Source organism: Equus caballus, chromosome 12, assembly GCF_041296265.1.
Source record: "Equus caballus isolate H_3958 breed thoroughbred chromosome 12, TB-T2T, whole genome shotgun sequence".
Lineage (NCBI taxonomy): Eukaryota > Metazoa > Chordata > Mammalia > Perissodactyla > Equidae > Equus > Equus caballus.
In genome coordinates, this window is record NC_091695.1 from 2,246,465 (window position 1) to 2,269,602 (window position 23,138).

The 23,138-nt window shown below is 52.0% G+C and overlaps 1 protein-coding gene across 2 annotated transcripts in view; it reads right to left on the reverse strand.

The window, feature by feature from the left end:
* Window positions 1–23,003, reverse strand: part of PAMR1 (peptidase domain containing associated with muscle regeneration 1) — a 159,453-nt gene extending 136,450 nt beyond the window's left edge. Inside the window, exon 1 of one of the 2 annotated variants that reach the window (XM_070229290.1) lies at window positions 19,807–23,003. In XM_070229290.1, coding sequence (XP_070085391.1) covers window positions 19,807–20,344 — 538 coding nt within the window. In that variant the 5' untranslated portion in view covers window positions 20,345–23,003. The remainder of the gene's footprint in view (window positions 1–19,806) is intronic. The other variant, XM_070229291.1, reaches the window with a different exon arrangement.
* Between the last annotated feature and the right edge of the window lie 135 nt (window positions 23,004–23,138).

Genomic DNA, 23,138 nt, shown 5'->3' on the forward strand with positions numbered 1-23,138 from the left:
ATTCAAAAGTCCTTAAGAAAATATTAATAAATGGAATCCAACACCATATAAAACATATAATACATCATAACCAAGTGGGTTTTATCCCAGGAATGCAAGGTTAGTTCAACACTAGAAAATCAGTGGACGTAATTCACCATATCAAAACCAAGAGCACTCCTCAATAAACTTCCTCCCACAAATCTCCGTCTCAGAATCTGCTTCTGGGAAATCCAACTTGAGAATATACGCTAAGTCAATACTGTTGGCTTAAGCAAGCACATGGCATGACTTGATTTATGTTTTAGGAAGAGTTTTGGCAACACATATCAATGTGGGGAAGAAATTAGGGGCAAAAAGATCCATCAGGAAACTTGCAGATAAAGGAAGGTAAGAGATTGGAGCAGAGCAGTGGGTCAGAGAGGATGGAAAGAAGGAGGCAGATGTGAGGCTGAGTGGGAGGTAGAATTGACAAGACTTGGAGACTAACTGAATGGGCACAGAGCTGGAAAGGAAAGGAGAAACCCAGACAACACTGAGGTTCTGAGTGCTGACAACTCTGTGAATGGTGATATTCTTACCAGGACAGAAAACCCAACACAGAAGGTAGGTTTGTGGAGGAAGCTAGGAATCCTCCCCTCAGCCTATGAAGTATGTTTCCTAGCTTGACCTCTCTGAACCTTTGATTGCTCGTGTGAAAGCGATTTCACCCAGGACACACACCCTGTGCAGAGCCCAAGGCCCGCCGTCATCTGACCCCTGCCTGTTCCTCCAACCTCTTCCTCTCCCCCTCCTTCCCCCTACCCATCCACACGACCCTCCTTCTGACCTCAAACCTGGATGATCTGTTCCCATCACAAGGCCCTGGCCTTCGATGATCTTGCGGGGAGAGCTTCCCCCAAGATCTGTACATGGCCGCCTCCTTCTCCTCATTGGGGCGTCTATTCATTGTCACCTACCATGGAGGTCTTCTCTGACCCTCCCAACTAAAACAGCCCCTCCCACCACGCAGTCAACTACCTCACAGGACCTGTTTTATCCTCTTGATGGCACTTAGACTCGCCTTAACTTATCTTCTTTGCTTTTGCTGGTGGTACCCACTGCTACTGAAAGTAGGCCCCTTGAGCACAGGGACCCAGCTTTGTCCACTGCTGTTCTCACAGCAATGGAACACTGCTTGGCACATAATTGGCCCTCAAGAAGTACACACCAGGGGCTGGTCCAGTGATGCAGCAGTTAAGTTCACACGTTCCGCTTCTTGGCAGCCTGGAGTTCACCAGTTTGGATCCCGGGTGCAGACATGGCACCGCCTGGCAAAAGCCATGCTGTGGTAGGCGTCCCAAGTATAAAGTAGAGGAAGATGGGCATGGATGTTAGCTCAGGGCCGGTCTTCCTCAGCAAAAATAGGAGGATTGGCAGTAGTTAGCTCAGGGCTAATCTTCCTCAAAAGAAAAAAAAAGAAGTACACACTGGAGCCAGCCCTGATGGCCTCGTGGTTAAAATTCAGTGTTCTCACTGTTTTGGCAGCCCGGGTTCACTTCCCAGTCATGGAACCACACCACCCGTCTGTCAGCTGCCCTGCTGTGGCGAGGGCTCACACAGAAGAACTAGAAGGACTTACAACTAGGATATACAACCATGCCCTGGGGCTTCGGGGAGAAAAAAAACCAGGAAGAATGGCAACAGATGTTAGCTCAGGGTGAATCTTTCCCTGAAAAGAAAAAAACTTCTAAAAAAGAAAAAGAAGTGTACCCTGACTGACCAGTAGATAGCAGGACTAGCATTCAACCACAACAAACCAATGACCTCATGGACACCGAGGGGTTTCAGGATGCAGGACTTCCAGCACTAAAACTGGAGAGAAACAGTGGCAAACCGGCAGAGCGGGGCACCCTAACTCACACCCAGATCTCTTCATTCTCCGTCCAGTCTCAGTGCTCCTCCCTCTGCCACGCCCTGGGATTCCAGGACATCTCACGTGGAGTCAAAGACCTTGTGCTTTATATCAGTGCCCTTCGCAAAGGAGACAGACAACAAACATGCGTTGAGTGAATGAATGATGCAATGAAGGACTTGACTCCCTTAAGTAAAAGAGGAACAGAATGCCCTTCTGTTATGTCCTTGGTTTGAACCACGTGGTCCGGCTGCTCAGCAGCATCAGGCCACAGGTCAGACCAGGCATCTCGACATCCTGCGCTGGGAGCATTTTAGAGCCCCCGGGCAGCTGGCTGTTCATGCCCCATGTTCCCTGCACTGAGGGGCTGCTGGCCTCAGCTGTCACCAGGGGTCACCTCGAAGGAGCTCAGATAGGCTGCAGAGCAGGGCAGGGGAAACTGAAACAGAACCCAGGCAAGGGACTCATACACTGGAAATCTGTTTCTCCTCGGGAATTTTCCTTCTCCTGGAGTGTGATGACCCCGTGCAGCCCTGCACACAGGGATGAAAGAGCGAGCGAAGCTGAGGTCGATCTGGACGGCCTCCTCTCATGTCAGCCTCAGCAAGGCTAAAACGGCACTCTCTGGTAATCGGGTTCAGAGCCAAGAGACAAGGAACAGGCCCTCTTGTCAGGACACAAAAAGACGCGCTCAAGGCCTCAGAGTCTGCAGCAAGAGAGGATGGGCGTGAGAACCCAAAGAGCCTGAGTTTGAATCCCAGCTCTGCCACGGACGTGTGTGTGACCTGGGGCCGATTATTTAACCCCTCTGGGCCTCATCTGCATATTGGGATGGCCGGGAGAACTGGAGATGACAGGGCTAAAGCACTCGGCACGCAGCAGGCCCTGGCAAATGGAGGCGTCACGTTAGAGGTTTGCATCCAAGGGAAGCCGCTTGGGCTGAGGACGGCGGGCGGTTCTGTCCCTAGACAAGGAGCCAGCGTTAATCCTGCCTCGCGGCACAGCTGGCTTCGGCAGCCTGGGGGAGGCAGGAGGAACCGGGCTGCGGGTTTGGGACGCTCTCAGTGTAGACTGACTGAATGTCCTCTGCCCTCCAGGGCCAATTCCTGCCTTTCGTGTAGATTTAACAGACTCGAGTTGAACCAGATAGCTATTAGACTTTAAATAAATCGTGACCGGCCAGAAATGCTACATTTACGGCGGATTAGAATGGAGAGAGGCCGCCTCGGGTGCGTCTCTGGTGTATCTGGAGCACAGCTTTGAATAATTAATTTGCCATTTTGATAATGCACAATGACCGGCCAAGAATCCTGCGTTTGCTCAGTGCTAACTTAGAGGCAAACAAACAAAACCTGAGTCAATAATTACCTCCCGGTTATTAAAAGCTCCTCTCCCTGGGGATCAGTGTGGGAGGCACAGGCAGCGGGGAGGCTGAGGGACAGACAGGCGGCTCTTCACAGCCAGACCCTGCTCAGGCGGGTCAGTACAAGAACAGTCTGATGTCAGTGCCAAAGAAACCACTGGGACCCCCACCAACGTCGTACCACCCCTGTAGCGGAACATTTGCTTTTTGCTTGGGTCTCTGGAAGTTATTTATTGCCCAAAGATGGGGCTTAGAGGCAGGAAAGATGTAGGCAGTGGTGGGGATCCCGCCATCAGGACCCCTCACACCAAGAATTACGAGAATTGACTACAGCCCTATGTTGTAGCTGACTACACAGTACAGATGTGAACAGTATGGGTTTAAAAAGGAAATAATTAGGACGCTATTAACTGCACATAAATGCAAGCCCAACTCCAAACAGTTTAGACATCAAGGAAATTAATTCTCACCCAACAGGAAATTTAGAAATATGTGGGTTTCTGAGTGGGAATGGCTCAGCTGCATACAAGACAAACCACAAACAAGGGCGGCTTACGTAAGACAGAGGTTTATGTTCTCTCCCATGAAAGAAGCCCAGAGACAAACAGACAGAAGGTGGGATGGCAGCCCCACAGGCAGCAGGGACCCACGCTTCCCACACCGCCATCTTTAGTGCACGACTTCCACCTTCAAGTTAGCTTCATGGTCATATAATGGCTACCAGCACTCCAGCCATCGTGTCCTCACTCCAGAAGTAGGAAGGTAAAGAGGGGCAGGGCAAAGGGCCGCTTAACATTTCATCAGCTACTTGCCTTGATAAGGGTCTCTGGAAAATGTGGTTTTGTATCTGGGTACATAGCTACATCCATCCATCAAGCAGAATGGACACTGAGAAGGGAACTAGCAATTTCTGTGGCTGGAGGCTTCTAGGACGGGTTATCTAGTGACTCACTCCACCATCAAGGACCCAGATTCTCTCCACCCTGGCTCTGCCATCTTGGGTATTGGCCTAGTCCTCAGATTGGGAGCAAGGGGCTGTGCAGTAGTTCCAAATGTCTCCCTAGATGCGATAACATCTGGAGGAAGAAGAAGGAAACCACTCCTACAGCTCTCCCTCAGAAAGGAGAAAACCTCTCGAAAGCCCTCAGAAGACTTCCACTGGGCAGAACGAGGTCGAGGGGAAAAAACAGCCTCTCCTCCGGAGCTGAGGGTGCGGTCACACCCCTGCAGCACGTGGTTTCACGGGGCAGCAGGGCGAGCTGGCCAAATTCAGGTTCTGTTAGGAAGGTCAAGGGGGCGGGGGTGCTGGGTTCAAAGACCAGCTCTACCACATTCTAGCTCTGGACCGTGGGCTGTGGACTTAATACGTCCAGCCGGGCTTTCCGCCTCCGTCACGCGGCGGTAACCATGGCCACCTTGCAGGTGCTGTGAGGCTCAAAGCAGAGCACGCGCGCAAAGTTGTACGTGATTTCACAGCTCTGTGTATATGAACTCTCCCTGCTCGTGCCACACCAGCAGGGCCATAGGTCTTTACTTCTCAAATAAATTAAATCCGGCGTAAGCTCCAGACACAGCAGATTGGAGGGAACCCCGCTCATCACACTCTTGAGGCTTCCCTTCCGCGGCTGACAGAGTCCAAAAAGGAGCTTCACCACGCTGTCACTTTCAAGCAGGAAGAGTCCTGAGTCCCTCGGCCTCCTGCTTCCATTGCTAGCTGCTTCTCACTACTTTAGACAATTAAAAGGAAAAAGAATTCCTACAACCGTGATTGAGCACGCCCTCCATGCTGTGACTCCAAGTGCCCCACAGAAGTGAAGGCGTTCGATGGCCCCGAGCTGGGGGTCCGTGGCGCCCTACATACTGTCTGGTGACACTCTTCCATGCTGCCCTGGGGTACCACTCGCCAGCTCCCTGCTCTTGCCGACACAGCCTTTGAAAGAGGGCATCCCCTCGGCTGACCCACTCCCTCAGAGGCAAGCAAAGCCTGGAGGCCCCTTGCCTAGCACCCCAGGACCTTAGTTCTTCACACTCAGTTCTCTCGAGCACCCTTACAGTCATTCCCCTCCACAGCCCTGACCCATAGCCTCAGAGGGGCTATTCTAGAGTGCACCCAAGCATCCTCCTTGAGGAGCGCTCACACTCACTGTCCTGTTTCTCAGTTTGGAAAGTCTACCACCCTCCCATGGCCATTTTCCTCTCTCAGCTCCGTCCACCACTCCCCACACACCCACAAACACAGGCCATTCCTGCTCCATGATCCCAAACTAGAACTTGATGGCTCCCTAACATCCCTTCCACTCCTCTCCCATTGTGCGGCAGCCGTATGGGGGGGAAGGTGGGTTGACACCACCACCCTTGTAACTGTGATTGACTCAGGTAACCAAGCCAATCAGCCAATCAGCATTCTCTAGCCAAAGGGACTCAGTCAAGAATGGACGTGAGACCCAGTCTGAGTTAGTGAGACTAGAGGGGAGATTTGTCAGGCAACTTCTAGGGGGAAAAAAATCTCTTTCTAGATAATGCGGAGGTAAAGCCTGGAACTGCTGCATCCATTTTGCCACCATGAGGAAGCCAGCCTGATGTTGTATGAAGAGCAGAACGGAAAGCTTGAAAGACTGGACCAGGGGTTTGATGACACTGGTGAGGCCCCAAATCAAACCAACTCAGAGGACCTTCTAATTACTTGTGCCTTCAATCAATCTCCTTTATTGTCTAAGCCATTCAGAGGCGGGTTTCTCATAGTTAGAAAATAAAAACACCTCAGTGATCCAAGGAGGCATCTAGGCATCCAGAAATGGTCCAGCTCTCAGAAAGGCTTTAACCCTCTCTGGTTGGAGGAAGAACGGCTGAGGTCAAGGCAAGAGTATAAGAAATGCCTACCTAGCCTCAGGACCTAACCAGGCTGTTAAAGGGGTTCAGCCTAACCCTGAAAACAAGGAGCCTCCTATGAGGGAACTCACTTTATTTGTCCATCTACCCACCCATGCACTGAGGAGGAGAATTCTAACTCCCTTAGGTCCCTCCATAGCTCAGCACCGCTATCTGGGCTCCATCCTCAGCGCCACTTTGCAAGCCTTAAGCCAATTCAGGTGATACCCTGTGTATTAGTCAAGGTTCTGCAGAGAAACAGAACTAAGAAGATCTACATAGGGGAGATTTAGATAGGAATTGGCTCACGTGACTCACAAGAAATCCCATGATCTGCCATCTGCAAGCTGGAGACCTGGGAAAGCCAGTGGAGTAACTCACTCTGAGCCCAAAGGCCTGAGAATCAGGGGGCCGATGGTTTAAATCCTGATCTGAGTCTGCAGGCCCAAAAACCAGGAGCAGCAATGTCCAAGGGCAGGAGGAGACGGATGTCCCAGCTCACGCAAAAAAGAGGACGTGTGCCCTCCCACATTGGGGAGCGCCATCTTCTTTACTCAATCTACCAGTTCAAAGGCTAATCTCTTCCAGAAACACCCTCACAGACACCCCCAGAATAGTGTTTCACCAGCCCCCTGGGCATCCGTTAGCCCAGTCAGGTAGACACGTAACATTAACCGTCACAATCTGGCGCCTGGCTTTCAATGATGCTCATCTCCACCTCCCTTCCTTTCCATCTCCACTGCTGCCACCCGAGCTTGGGCCCTCCCATCTTAATTCTGGGCCCACTGGGGCAGCTTCTTAGTGGCCACCCAGCTAATCTGCCTTTGGTCATCTAGCGCAATAAGGCAGGAGCCACTCACCCTCCAGCACTCCCTCGATCGTTCCCGTCTGCTCGAAACACGCGCCGAGCATCATGAACGTGAGCACACCGGGAATATGTAAAAAAAATTTTGAAGGAAGTCCTTTCTCTTCAAATGTCCTTTCCCCAAGGTTGCCAGTGTTAACAGCTGGGATCGTATCCTCCTGAACTCTTTCCTAGGAAGACGTATATGTTATGCTTTTTTTCCAACAAAACACAGTACAGCTTTATCCAAATTACTTCACGGCTATAGAGAGACTGCCCTGAAATCACATAAAAAACCATCCCGACGTGATTCTGTAGGGCCACACTCACCCCAAATCATAGAAATTTAAATTCAGCCACCCTGCTGGGGGAGTGCTCTGAAGCCCACACCTCCCATTTTTGTTACTGTTGTATTTCTGTTATTTCATACTCCACTGGTCTAATCAGTGCACGGTGCTGACTGAAACAATGTCACTTTATTCCAGTTATGGCCAGAGGCAGTTAGCACAAAATTCACAATATTTTTAATCCAAATAAAACTTTTCAGTCTTAGGGTCCTGTTCCAGCAACGTGAAAGGTCAGAACACCCAGCAACTGAAGCTGCAGAAAGAACAAAGCCGTCCCCGGGGGGCGTCTCAGCACGAGCACCCTTGGGAGGGCTCTCACGGCAGGGGCAGCACCTGCAGCTCGTGACGCCTGGTCTTCCCCCGCGCCCGGAAGAGCAGACTCGGGGGCTAGCTTACAATCACGTGATTACAGGGCTGGTTTGGGAGCAAACACTATATCAGAATGCTCAATCCGTTACAGCTAAGACAGACTGCTGGACAGCTCTGTGAGTGGTCCCCGCGCAGCCAGTGGCCACTGGCGCAGCTGCGGGTCTCTGGTCTTTCTGCGCTGGCTTTTCTGACATGGAGGAGGCATCAGGACCTATTTGGTCCAGGTCTGAATCTGGTATCCATTATTAGTCTCTCCCTGTTTGTTAGAGATGAGGGTTCTGCCTTCAAATAAGGAGTTTCTGATGGCCTCTCCCAGCAACACCCACCTCCAGGAAAAAAAAAATCACAAGAAAGGAGTGGGTGGCCAAGGAGAGGATTTATTGACACTGGGAAGGACACTTATGGGGCTGACAGGAGGGGAGGCAGCCAAGCCAGGCCTCTGTGGTGTGGACGTTGCCAGGAGGCATTTCGAGGACACAAAGCATTCCCCGACCCCTCCCGGCCTGGCCGTGCTCCCTGCTTCTCACTTTTTCCTCAACCTCCGGGCCCTGGCTGGGCTCCTCTTTCCTGGGCAACACAGATGGTCAGCACAGAAAATGCGATCTGCGTTTGAGCTCGCTTTATACGAGACTAGCTAAATCATTCTGCCCCAGGGCGATGAAATGAGTTCTCTCTCACTCTCTCTCTCCCTCCTCTCTGCCTCTCTTTCTTTCTTCACCCCACCCCCTAAAACACACACACACACACACACACACACACACACTTAATAAATCCCGCATACCTTCCGCAGCTTCATATTGCCTGCCTCCCAATCACCATAAAAGAACAACAACTAGTGATAGAAAAATCAGAGATGACTTATTACTTTTCTTTCCTCTAATAAAGGTCTCAAACTCCCACCCTAATCTGTGAGGCGACACTAAACAAATTTATGGAAATGTTGGATCTGCTAACTGTTGGAGTCAAAAAGACGAGTATTGTTATTGCTGTGTGGGTGCATTTGCCATCATAACCAACATTTATTCAGACCCCAGGCAGATGTGTCACCCCGTGATGCATCACCAGGCACGTGAATGACGAATCATGCTGCCTGGTTTTGATTTTTATTGGCTCCTTATGAAAGATGCACAAAATGCATTCCATCGAGATCTTACAGCAGTGTCTACTTATTTTAATTGTTAAAGTTTTTTGCATTATTATTTTAAAAGTAACACAGGATAATTTTCAAAAATCAAACAACACAGAAGTGTTGGGGTGGGCGCATAGGGTGTGACGGTCCAGCACAGAACTGCTCCCTTACATACTACCTGCCCTGTCACGCCAAGGCTGGGTGAGCGGATGGTGGAAACTTCTGTCCCCAAAATGGACCAATCAGATTCCCTGTCCCTGGAATGTAGGAGCTTGAATGGGAGGAGACTGGAGCTGTGACAGCGGGTACCACACCTTTGAGAGAGGGAGGGGCCTCCTGCTCGCCCACCTGGGGCAGCTTAGTCTGGATGCTTCCAGCGCCCAAATTTCAGTTCCTCCCTGGATGCTGGGAACTGTTTCAGCATCCTTCTATCAAATCCCATTTTCTCTTCTTGACTCAGCCAGCCAGTTTCTGTTGCTTGCCACCCAAGGCACCTCACCTGACTCAAGAGCAGTGAGTGCAAATTTTAGAATCAGACAAAGACAGAGGCACCAAGATGCCACATCCTCTAGTGCTGTCTATCTGATCTTAACTTTTAACTGGAGCCTCCACACACCCATCCATACTCACACAGCATGCTCTCCCCAAGTGGTCTGTGAGGGACAAAGTAAGGATGAAAAGGGGAAAAAGTAAAAGTACCTACCCCACACACACCCCTCCTGAGCATTGATACTGCTGACAGCTTGGTGTGTATCCTCCCAGACCTGTTTCTACACAGCCGGGAGTGTGGTTTCTAATATTTATTGAGTGTCTACTATATGCCAGGAACTATACTGAAGCTTTTCACCTACTATATTTCTCTAATCCCATAATTTCTTTTAATTCTCACAATACCCCTGTGAGGCAAGCACTCATAGCCCATTTTACAAATGGGAAAACCAAGGCGGGAAGAACTCTATATGGGCCAGCTACCGTCACTGATCCTAAACAGTAATGCAACCTGTCACCGTCCCTAATGAAAGGACACTCTTCATGGGGAAAGACGGCAGAGCCACCTTGCTCTGGTCTGTTGGTTTGGTTCTGTGTGAGCAAGGGTACCGTGCAGGGGAGCAGAAAAGCACGAGAAAGCTTTTTGCTTCTGACCATTTCCTCTTTGCCATCGCAAAGTTGTTTTATGATCATTTTTCCCCCAAAAAAAGTCACTTAGAAAAGAAGTCAATGCTCAGTGATGACCCCGTCTCTCTTTCTGACTCCTTTGATTAGATGCTCTGTCAACCAACAGAAACAGGCAAGCAAAGAAGAAGATTTCAAAATCATCTCTCTCTCTTTTTCCCCAACCCTTCTTTCTCCATTTCTTTTCCCCCTCCTTCCTGTCACAGCTGCTGACAAGAGGAATGGAAAGCACCATTTAATGGGAGAGGAGCTTTTAAGTACTGCAGCTTTTAGGAACTGTCCCTGGCTGCCTTCTTCTGCCCTCCTGCCTGGAGTTTTAGTGGACGTCATAACATAAGTATCACACGGACATATCACCATGTGGAAAACCCGAGATGGTGACAGAGTCTGCAGATGTGAACAGAGCTGAGCAAAGAGGGAATGCCACAGAAGAGCCATGATGCGGGAGTCAGGTAAAGTGTGTTCAAGTTCCAGGTCTGCCAGGAACTAGCTCCTCTCACATGACCGCCCTCTGGCACTCGGCTTTCTCCTTCATCAGACAGGCACAGTCACCCACGCCCGCCCACCACCCCTCCCCAGCAGGCTGCTGCGAAGCCCAAGCAGCCGGCACGTGAAGCATCAGCAAGGAGCCACATAAGCATGTCACCATCATCGTCCCTCAGCCCTTCTGCCATTCCTCAGGCCCACACTGTCCCTAACATGTGGCAGTTCTCTCCACTCAGGCAGCCGAGAAATGGCCTTTGAGTTCCTGTCTTCCTTTCCTCCTTGAGTGAAATGAAAAGGCACTAGAGATATTCAGGAGCAGTGAGTCTCAGTGCCTGGTGTGTGACACCCACGCCCGCCCCACGGGGCTACCCTGTGGCGGGGTTCAGAGTCGGCTCCCGGGAGGGTGTGAGCAGAGAAGTTAGGGCGGTGCTCTTGTATGGCTATCCTTACTCAGGATGGTGCCGCGCCCAGCACTGTGCGGTCCACCCACTTCTGTTCCCACCACCCTTATCCCACCCGATAAGATATAACCACTCGGAGCTTCCTGTGCTGTGGCAGAGCTCCCAGGAGACGGGCTGGGCTCAATCACGCGGCAGAGATGAGGAGAGATGTGAGCAAGTACTTGTTTCAAATGTGCCAGTACCAAGGATGCTGGTCCCTGTGCTGACTCCCCAGGGTGCTTCCGCACCCCAAGAGGCCACGTGCCATTGTAGTTAACATAACTTTGGTCTTTGGCAGATCAATGAAATGGGAGAATAATACCCGGGGGCGGGGGTGCTCTTAAAGTGGTGGGGTTCATGTGCTCCACATCCATCCGTAGCCCAGGGTTTCGCTGGTTGGGATCCTGGGCGCCGACACGGCACCGCTCATCAGGCCATGTTGAGGCGGAGTCCCACATGCCACAACTAGAAGGACCCACAACTAAAATATGCAACTATGTACCAGGGGATTTGGGGATAAAAAGGAAAAAAAAAAAGATTCAGTGCACAGAAAGCTCAGCACACTGCCTCGCGTGTAGACAGTACCCCGGAAATGTTAACTGTGTCCGCCAGAATCCCTTTGCAGGTTTGATCACAAGAGAAACCTTGACAGTCTGCTGACCAGAGGCAGGGCTGAGCTCCTGAGGGGCCTGAGTGGGAGAAGCCCTGAGCTGCATGAAGGCAGAGGGAAATTCTGCCTGTTTCCCCACAAAGAGGAGAGGAGGAGAGAAAGGAGGGAAAGGTCAGCCAGATGCACGAACGCCTTGCACAGGATGTGACCCGCCCACCCCCAGGTCTTCAGTGAAGTCGCGAAACTCCTACCCTTGGTCCAAGCCGATTTGGTGAGGCGGGTAGTGACTAAGGCACTGAACTTCACTCCTGTGTTAACGTGTGTTGGACCCAAAGCAACAAGTACGGAAGGAGGAAGTGGACGCAGAGAGACAAGCCTGAGCAGCAAAGCCCCAGGGCTCTCAGAAATAGAGGGAAAGTGGCTGGGTCCTCCCAGGCCAGGGATAGGAACTTGAGGCAAGATTAACAGGGTCTCAAAAGAGCAGGGAAAGTCCAACTGACAACAGAGTTCCACCATCACCATCACTGTCGCCATCATCATCATCATCGGATGTGATTGACTGGATGATTATGGGATGCAGAAAAATGGTTTTAGGTGATGAAACCTGGGACCCAGGAAACCAGCACATTCTTCCCCAGGGCTGCATTCCTGAAGACCCTCTCGCCGGTTTTCCACCTACGGCACTGTGGGAACGCAAAGCTACCTCCCCATTCACCATTCCCCACCCAGCGCGTGTCTGTCGGTTACCTCTTGCCTTGCATATTCTCGCCAATCCTTTTTCTGCCCAACAGTGATGACCTTTCCCGTGTCCAGAAGTCCCTTGGTCTCCCACTGACGAGGCTCACTATTCTGACGACACCCGACACTCGTCCTCACTGCAGTGAGCCCCCAGTTATAAATTACTTACCTGCTGGCCATCATTTTAATGTAAATGGATTTTAAAAAGCAGCAAAGGAATACATTTTCATTCGGAGTTAAAGCAGTCATTTTTTACTTGAGTTTGAGTCCGGTGGAAGAGATGGCAGGAGAATGGCTCCGAGGCTAATATAGCTAATGATTATGACGGAGATCCCACGAGCAGCCGATATTTCACTCACAGCACCTCTATCCCGGCCTGGCTGCCTGCAGTACTTTTTCTTTTTCACAGCCACTTCCATTAACACCCACCGCATATGACGGAACCATTATGATAATATCTCTGCTCTCAGCAGCCTCGATTGGTCTTGACACATTATCGTCCTAAGAGCTCAGCCACATTGCACTGAGTCCTATTTATAATCACCCTTGGCAGGAGCCACCAAAATAAAGCCTGGTGCTTACGGGCCACCTTTCAGCTAAGGAAATCAGAAAGCTTTCCAAGCTTAATTAAGCTTCAGCGTCTATCTGACTGATGAGACGTGCGGGGCCTCGGGAAGCTGAGGAAGCCCGGAATCACTAATTGCACACTGGATGAGGCTCTGGGCTGCGACGAACAAAGAAAATCAACACAGCCAGCGAGAGCCAGCTCTTTTAGTAGGAGATGTTTGTTGAGTGAATTCCTCCAGGGTGGGCTGAAACAGCCACCAGTGAGTGATGAAGGGGCCACAGAGATTCTCTGATCTGGCGCTTCTCAATCCAGGCAGGGGGCCTGAGATTTGTTTCTTTTATCAAAGGGGGATTAAGCAAATCCAACACACTCAAGTGCTTTTAAGGGTGAGGAAATTGAGCTCCTGAAAGATGTGGTAATCTGCCGTGGGCACATGGCTGCTGAGCTCACATGCTGTTCCCTCTGCTCACCCAAATGTCCGTCCTCCCCAAACCCTGACCAGCAAACCCCCGCTTGCCCTTCAGAAGTCAGTTTAACACCCACCCTCTTGGGGAAGCCTTCTTGGATTTCTCTGGTGGAATGAGTTCCTCCCTCCTCTGTGTTCCCATGTGATTTCCATTTCCATGAGAGCTAGAGTGATCAATAATATTTATTGAGCATTACTAAGTGCTTAATGTGCATTTCATCCACACAATCGTGTTAATGAGGCAGGAGCAGTTATCATCTCCATTTTTCAGATGAGTTAACAGGCCCAGAGAGGTTCAGTGACTTTCCCAAGATGGTACAGCAATAGGTGCAAGATTCAGCCTGGCTGCAGGACACCTGTCCCAGAAGACAACACCTACTGTCTCCCGGGTAGCACGGTTGTGACCGAAGAGACGTGTTTATGTGCTTGCCCTCCCTGGTTTGTGAGCCCCTAAGGGAGAGGGCTATCATTTAGGGACCTTTTGGCTGCAAACAACGAAAACCCCAGCTCAGAGTGTGTGTGGTTTCAGAGCTGATTAATTCGGGGGCTTGGTGACGCCACCAAGGGCCCAGGTTCTTGCATCCATCTTCCTGCGCTGCACCCTCCACGTGTGCTCCCCTTGCAGTTTCCCAAGGACGGCCCCAATTCCAGGCCTCCATGTGGACCCGAACCGTGGAGAAAAGGTGCCATATCTCTTCTCGGTCTTTTTGTACTAGAACAGACGTCTTTTCCAGACACCTCCCTGTGGCCTTTCTCAGGTCTCGCTGGCCAGAGTGGTGTCACATGCCATCGTTAACCCAAACCTTGGCAAGGGGATGAAAGCACCACGCCCCCGGGTTAGCCGAGTCAGGATTCAGCCTTGCCCCACCCACCCACCCACCCCAGCACAGGCAGAGGGAGGGGGACGGAGGCCTGGGGGAGAAGGAAGGGAGGGGTGGGTGAAGGCATTAAGGACAAGGACGAGAGAAGATCTGATGCCCCATGGCTACTGCCAGTTCTGTGGCCTTTACCACATGAACAGTCCAGATGTCGCTTGAACTGACTTATAACAGAGAAAGGAAATCATGTCCCCAAATGCCCAGTGCAGAATTTTTAACACCAGACCCTGTATGATGATATGTGACTGAGATAATGTCAGCATCTGCTCCAATGTTTACCAAGTTAATTCACCAATGCTCCAACCTTTAGACTCTAGTCTCAAACACCAGTGGCTCTAGGAACCTTTCTAAAAAGCAGATCAAAAAGAGAGCCATGCGGAATAAAGAGAATCATAAAATGCTAGTCTCACCATAAATTCACGGTTGGTGTCAACCTTGACTTTCTTTCCAGAAACATGGTGCATTCTTAAACGTGTGACTCATTCAGCCAGACAGGTTAATTGCAAAGACTCTTCCACTTCCTGACTCCCTTCTAGCCCCCTAGGAGGATTTACCTGGAACCAGGTGTATATATGCCTGCCTGCCCCTGACAGCCACGTATGTGACGATGGATCAGTTAAGGAATCCTTGGGAGACCCAGATCATGGTCAAATAGAAAGATACAAAGAAAAGGAAAATGACGCCCAAGCAGAAAATAATGCACCCTAGGGGGAGAAAGAGTGGAGAAGAGGGAGACACAAACCCTGAAACTGTGGCCCAGAGAGGTTGGAAAGCTGCTGAGGTCGCACAGCTAGTAATGGCTGAAGCAGGAGTCATACCCAGTTTCAAGGAATATTAGACTCCTCTCTGACACAGTCTTTCCCTCTCTTCCTTTTTGTAGGAACATCTAGAGGGTGCATCTGGGGGCCTCTGTCTTTGGGAGGAGCTTATAACTCAGAAGACTCAGAAAAGGTCGGCTTTGAAGGAGGAGAGCGGTGAGAGGCTACCTGGAGGTTCCGGGCTTGGGACAAGAATTGCCCTGGGAACCCCAGTAGGGCCGGCTGGCCAGCTCTGAGGGAAAGGAAAAGAGCAAAGCTGTCCGGGCAGACGCCCGTCTGAGGCACAGAGAGGGCGCCCTGAGCGGGAAGGCCAGCTCTATCAGGTCTCTCAGAGCCGAGTGAGGCTGGGTGGAGGACAGCAACAGGAAAAGGAGGAGACCCCCATCCGGGCGACGAAACAGTGAAACAGGAAGGAAAGGGAGTAACAAACCATGCTAACAGTGAACTCATAGACCATCTTTTAAGCTCTTAAAATACAGGGACTAATTTAACCATCGCAATAAGCTATAAGGTTTGTTACTGTTAATTAATTACTATTAATCATGATGTTGCATAATTGTTATAATTAGTATGAACAACACTAACAATACTATTATCCCTGCATTTTACAGAGAAGTACACTGAGGCACAGAGAGGTCAAGTAACTTACTCAAGGTCACACGGCTGGTAAGGTTGAAACCTAGACAGACTGGTTTCAGGGTTCCTTCTCTTAACCACTTCACTTAGTAGCAATCCCAGAGAACGCTTCAAAGCAAAATTTCATCTGACTGGAGTCTACTTTGATTAAATGCAGTAATTTTTATATCTGACATTTTCCCAGCACTTTACAATTTGCAAAGGGTTTGGCCTCCATCGTTCTGTAACCTCAGTTCTGCCATTTACTCGCTGCGTGACTTCAGACCAGTCACTGGCTAAGCTCCGGGGTTCCCATCTGTGAAGGGGGGACAATCATGCTTGTTGGGGGGTCAAAGGAGACAGCCACGTGCAAGGCTCCGCCCTGCGCCAAGCCCGGCACAGCGCTCCGAAGGGGCCTGCTGCTAACATTGTCACAGCGGATATTAACAGCTCGCTGGCACTTCATAACAGCCATGGGGGTACGCAGGATTCATTATCCTCATTTCTCAGATGCGGAACCCAAAACTCATAGACGGGAAATAACCAGCCAGAAAGGAAACGGCCAGAAAGCAGAAATGCCAGATTTGGAAAATGTTTGACTCTCAGCCTCCCGCCCTGCTCCAACCCTCAGCTCCACCTCCTCTGTCTTCCCGAGCAGGCACTGTCACACGCATCAGACCCTGCTTCAAACAGGACTGAGGGAAAGCGTGAAGCAACTGGAAGTCTAGGCTCACAGAGAAGCTCTGAGGAATATTAAGGAGGCTTTCAAGGTGAAAACGGGTTCCTCTCTAGGGACCAATGAGCAGGAATTCTCTCATCCCCAAGCAACGGTCAGAAGGACAGAAGGGCCTGAGATGACAGGCTGTGAAGATGGATGCGATCCCAAAGAGCCCAGGGGCTGGGCTGTGGGTGCGGGAGGGGTGTCCTCAGGTTGGGACGTAAAGGAAAGTGGAAGTCTTTTCATACAGGTAGACAGAGGAATGCTTTTAAACACTGTCTAAAATAACCAAATGCCACTTTCAAACTGCATTCCACATTGGGTTTGCTGTTTGGTCTTGTTTTTGTTTTATGCCTTTGCTTTTCCGTAATTCTGCATTTCAGCGCACCTGTTAAAGTTTCTATTAGCGCATCATGTTCTAGTACACAGGGCACTCAGTCCCGCGGCTAGCGGCACGGGGCTAGGAGGGAGCCAGGCCATCTTCAGAGGTGTAACATCTTAGCCGGCTTCTTTGACTCCACTTCTTAGTCAGGACCACTAACACGATTGGAAGATTCTGGAATTCGGGGTGTCTGCGTTTAAGGCCAGCCCTCCCAGAGTAAATATCACGTGCTTCCTCCCTCTAAATTATGCGGAGCCTTCCCCAATATTTTTTTCTTTTAAAATGAAAGAAAGGGTTTTTTTGTGTGTATCTTTTAGTAGTAGTAAGGTGTTTTTTTAAAAAGTGACTTGATATACGCTCCTGGTAGAACTTCACCTCATTAGCATTCCCATGATTTATTCAGGAAACTGCTATTGAACACCCACTAAGCGCCAGGCCTTCTGCCACGCGGCCCTGAAACACTAGACAGGATGTAGTTATTTACATCTTTGTGAACAGCTAAAAAGAAAGAGACATCAAGCACTTTGAACCTGCCCATAGCTCCTAGGACATGGCTTGGGACCAAGTAGCCAGGTAATATTTTCAGAATTCAACTTGAACAGTCACCCTATTAAAAATGCATATTTTCTCTAATTAGATGCTATTCCACTTATGCCCACAAGGTGGAGATCTTGCTTACAGTTTCCCCAAGCCGAAGAGCTTCATTTAAAAAAAAAAAAAATCTAGGCAGAAGTTAAATCCAAAGCAAAAATTCTAGGTAGAAGTGAAATCAAAATTCAGTTCAATTTCTTGAGCACCTGTTTAGTGTCATATACTCTGTTAGGTGGGAAGAGAAATAGAAAGTTGATAAAACACCGTCCTTGTCCTCCAGGGAAAGATGACGGGTGAGGAGCTTGCTTGGAGCAGGACAGTCACTTTAATGAATTAATAAGTCTTGGTGCGTCCATATGGGAACCACAGTAATCGCAACATCAGATAACATCTATAAAAGGCATGAGACAGCCACCGCGTGGTGCAGAACAGATGCAACAAAGAGCCACACTTCAGCCAATATGGAAACACTCGAGGGGATCCTGGGTCAGCGCTGCAAGGCCCCAGATGTGTGCTCAGCCACAGACATGAGGGTGTCCGCCCTATAACTCTAGAACATTCATTCTTTGGAAAGCAAAATATAACTAGTGACAGCTGATGGGCTAACGCAATTGAAAACCCCCATGTGCGCCGGATGAGGGGCTACAGAGAGAGAAAAGAAACCCGTGGAAGGAAACATTTCAAACTTCAGCTTTCCGCAGGCGGACTCCGCCCCCGCCCCGACTCCGTGTCTCACCTGGGAATCTCGGCTTGGATCTGGGGCGCACTGTGGTGCGGAGGGAGGGGACGGCAATTCTTCTCCAGGAGCTTTCCCCGTGGACTGAACCCAAGGTGGCTGGAGGACAATGTGGTTTGCTGTTTTTTGATCCTTCTCTCCATCCCCTCCCCCAACCATTTCTTTTTCCCTTAAACCTTTAAACCACTAAGTCAAAGGCAATATGGGGATTTTTATTTTCATTTGTTGACTTGAAAAATCACATTTGGAGAATAAAGTGACTGGCTAAATGACAGTAAGTAAAAAAAAAAAAATGAGAATGCTGGCAACTGGATAAAAATGTTGGACTTCCTCGAGGGAGGGAAAATCAAGTGGCATGCTGCCAAGAGAGACCTAAGTTTGAATTCTAGTTTCTCCACCTGCGATCTGGGGGATGGGGAGCAAGGCCCATCCCTTCTCCGTGCCTCAGTTTCCTCGTGGGCAAGCCAGTATTATTTCTTTAGAGGACTCGTCCCCAGCAGCCCTCTCCCCCGCGCTAGGTCGGGCGCTGGGTTCTAATGCTCTCACTGCAACCTGCGCGTCTCCCTGGGGTGTCCGCTCCGGCAGCGCTGGGACTCGGATCTGCGGCTTTTACTGCTCGGTGACCAGACCCGGGCCAGACAGACTCTTGGTCGAATGAATGAACGAATGAGCGGGAGCCTGCCTAGGCGTTCTACTTGCACGGCAAGGTTCGAGTCCCTGCGAGTCCCCTGGGAGAGGCGAGGGGGCCAACCTCAGAGCGCACCAGCCCGCAGTGGCCCGCGCTGGCGAGCGCGCTCGGGGAAGGGGGTGTCGGCCCAAAGTTGTTCGCTACAGATGCCGGCTCCACCGGCTGGAGCCCCATCCTCTGTGGCTCGGAGAGATTCCCAGGGATTTACATAAGGCAGGGTGAGTCACACACCGTCGGGAACGGAGAAGGCGAAGGGACCCGCCCCGATCCTCGCCAGCCGGCGGCCGGAGCGCAGCGGGGGTTAGTCTGAAGTTTGCAGGCGGCCAGGCGCTGCCCTGGCGAAGGGGCCTGGCGACACCGCCACCCCCGCGAAGGCCAGGGCGCGTCCTGCCCTCCCCGCCCGACTGCAGCTCGGCGCCGCCCGCTGCGACGCCCCCCGCGCGGGGGCCGCCAGTCGGGCCTTCTCCGGGCCCCCAAGCCCCGGGCCGAGGGGTTGGGGCCGCCTCCCGGCTCGGCAGGCGCCATCGCCGCTTTAAGGGGAAGAGGCGGGGAGGGGCGGGGGAGGGGGCGGGAGCGGCGGCGGAGGGGGAGGGGGATCCCCGCTCCCACGTGGTCCGGCGCCTGTGAATCGCGCCCGCCGGAGGCTCTCACGGAGCAATACAAAAGCAGCTGGGAAGCGGCGGCCAGGCGAGTTCCCAGCGCCGGGCAGAGCCCCGCAGCGTCCCGCGGCCGCGATGGCGCCGAGGCGCCCGGAGCCCCGGAGCCCCCGAGCCGCCGGGCCCGCCTCGCCGCCGGGACCCGGGCGCCCGGGCTCGGCTTGAAGCGGCGGCGGCAGCGGCGCGGCCGGGGAGCATGGGCCGGAGGATGCGGGGCGCCGCCGCCGCCGCGGGGCTCTGGCTGCTGGCGCTGGGCTCGCTGCTGGCGCTGTGGGGGGGGCTCCTGCCGCCGCGGGCCGGGCCGCCCGCCTCCCGGCCGCCCGCAGACCGCCTCCCGCGGCGCCCGGCCCGCAGCAGCGGCCCGGAGCCCGCGCCTCGCTTCCCTCTGCCCCCGCCCCTGGCGCGGGACGCCCGCGGCGGCTCCCTGAAAACTTTCCGGGCGCTGCTCACCTTGGCGGCCGGCGCCGACGGCCCGCCCCGGGAGCCCCCCGGCGAGCGCAGGCGGCACGTGCCAGCCGGACGGCTCCGGCCGGAGGGGCGCGCCGCGGTGCACGGGGGCGTCTTCTGGAGCCGCGGCCTGGAGGAGCAGGTGCCCCGGGGCTTCTCGGAGGCTCAGGCGGCGGCGTGGCTCGAGGCGGCGCGCCGCGCCCGGGTGGTGGCCCTGGAGCGCGGAGGCTGCGGGCGCAGCTCCAACCGGCTGGCCCGCTTCGCCGACGGCACCCGCGCCTGCGTGCGCTACGGCATCAACCCCGAGCAGATACAGGGCGAGGCCCTGTCCTACTACCTGGCGCGCCTGCTGGGCCTCCAGCGCCACGTGCCGCCGCTGGCATTGGCCCGGGTGGAGGCTCGGGGCGCGCAGTGGGCGCAGGTGCAGGAGGAGCTGCGTGCTGCGCACTGGACCGAGGGCAGCGTGGTAAGCCTGACGCGCTGGCTGCCCAACCTCACGGACGTGGTGGTGCCCGCACCCTGGCGCTCCGAGGACGGCCATCTGCGACCCCTGCGCGCCGCGGGGGGCGAGCTGGCCAACCGCAGCCAGGCGGAGCTGGTGGACCTGGTGCAATGGACCGACTTGATCCTCTTCGACTACCTGACGGCCAACTTCGACCGGCTCGTCAGCAACCTCTTCAGCCTGCAGTGGGACCCGCGCGTCATGCAGCGCGCCACCAGCAACCTGCACCGCGGCCCGGGTGGGGCGCTGGTCTTTCTGGACAACGAGGCGGGCTTGGTGCACGGCTACCGGGTGGCAGGCATGTGGGACAAGTATAACGAGCCACTGCTGCAGTCCGTGTGCGTGTTCCGCGAGCGGACAGCGCGGCGCGTCCTGGAGCTGCACCGCGGCCAGGACGCGGCCGCCCGGCTGCTGCGCCTCTACCGGCACCACGAGCCGCGCTTCCCGGAGCTGGCCGCGCTCGCCGACCCCCACGCTCAGCTGCTGCAGCGCCGCCTCGACTTCCTCGCCAAGCACATTTTGCACTGTAAGGCCAAGTACGGCCGCCGCCCGGGGATTTAGCGTCACCCCAGGAAGAAAGAGAGAGAAAGCCCTGCCTGAGGAATGGATGATGGGGGAAGGGCCGTCGCCTCCGCCGCCCCTGGGACCAGCCGGCCAACGCCCACCAGCGGCCCCAGCGCGCAGGCGGCTACAAACTTCGCTTTCACCCACCTGCCTCTTTCTCTCAGTCCCGTGCTGTTTCCTTTAAAGCTCTGGGAGGACGAACTCACCGAGGCGAGAAGTGTAACATTCCTTCCACCCAGCCTATAAAAGGATTCTTTCCTGTGCCAGCACGGAGTTTGGATCCAAAGAAACGGGCTGCCGGATTTTGGCCCCCGGGTAGCCGTCTCTGTGGAGGATACACCCCCATTCCTTGGCCCCCTTCATTCCCTCTCCGAAAGAGGAAAACTTCTATTTGAGCCATTGAGCTAATTCTGCGATTTCCTACCGAACGCAGCGCTGGTGGCCCCGGAGCAGGGCTGTGACATTGGCTGGTGGAGCCCCCTTCCTGTGCTCTGCCTTTGTTCCAGCTCCGTGATGGTGAGATCACTGTTAAGAGCTGGGGAACCGCTCCGGACAGGACAAAGGGAGCAGAACCTGCAGACCCGGAGAGTTCTGCAGACCTGACAATTTGTGTGATTTGTTCCTTGCCGCCTGTCATTTTGGCCCGAAGGCTACAAACGCAGGGCCGGCTGTGTGCACTGAGTCGAATAATGAATTTCTTCTCCCGCCCCCTCCCAACCGACCAAAATTTTGACAATGATGAGGTTCAACGGAAGGAAAAATCAATTTCATGCACTTTAATTTGTTTTTATTTTAATTTTTTATTAAGAAAAACTTTTTTATTTGATAAAATTTGCCTTCTATGTATATATGTGCATAAAGTGGTGTAAATATACTAAACAAACTTATATTTCAATAAAAGGGAGTTTAAAGTTTAGAGTTTAATTCTTATGGTTTTAACTGTTTGCAGTGTTTGAGGCCCTACCTGGTTTTAGAATGATCTTTAGAGTTTCTTCCTTGTGGACCTGCTTGTAAAACAAAGGATGCATATATATCCCAGCTGTGACTGCGGAACTTCTAGAATTGAAGAAAAGCAGGAGCAGACTCCGTGTCCCGCTCACTCAAATGAACCCTAGCACTCAAAGTTTCAGAGTTCAGCTTAGAATGTGGGGGAAGGAGAGAGAGATGGAAGGAAAGTATTCTATTTCCTGGCAAATAAAACTTTGATGTAAAAGGATTTCGCTGTAATATGTTCCTATATTAATCATATGGCAAATAGAGAACCAGATGTGCAGACTAGAAAACGACAAATGCCCCCTTTTAAACTTACCTGCAGTGGTCACGTGTCGCACGTTATTTTCAGCATTGTAATTACTGTGCATCACAATGTGTACAGATAATAAGCTGAGCACATGTTGCAAACGGGTACAGAAAGCTATAAATTAATTCCTCTCTTTAATCTCCGGGTATAAATTCCATTGCTTCCAGGAGACCATAATCTCCAACATCTGGACTCATCTAGTTCTCTTAAGAGATTATACTGGTTTTTTTCCGGGTACTAATTGCGTGGTCCCCTTAGAGACTCCGTTGTGAGGCCAAGAAAGCGAGCAGTACTTTGTATATGACATTTGGACCCTTACTTCTCAGACTTCCAACTTAGGAAATATTTCTGGGTTTTCTTAAGCTCCCTTTTGACCCATGGAGACGAGGAGGAGGGTTGGTTTTGGTTTGTTTTATAACCTAGTGGTGGGTTTTTTTGTTTGGTTGGGTTTTTTTTTGTTTTTAGGAAGATTGGCCCTGAGCGAATATCCATACCCATCTTCCTCTACTTTGTACGTGGGACACCTGCCACAGCATGGCTTGAGAAGCAGTGCAAAGGTCCGCACCCCGGATCTGAACCGGCAAACGCCAGGCCACCGAAGCAGAATGTGCAAACTTAACCACTATGCCACCTGGCTGGCCCCTACAACCTATTGGTGTTTTATCTTGGCATTTTATTTGATATCTGGGTCCAAGTGGTCTTGCCTATTATCTTCTTTTTATTTAATGACCTTTAACTCAAAGCAACTTTTGGTTACTTTAATAGTTTTTTATTTGACTTGCATTTGTAAACCCAGGGATTTATAGACTCATGAAGATATTAAACTTTCTCACTCTGCGTTACCACACAGTGTGTAATTTAACTGTTTCATGCCATCCTTATGTTTTTAGTGCCTTGTGCTAAGCCAAATCTTAATGGAAAAAAAAGTCCATAAAGTATTTGTGGTGTAAGCTAAATTTTTAAATACTA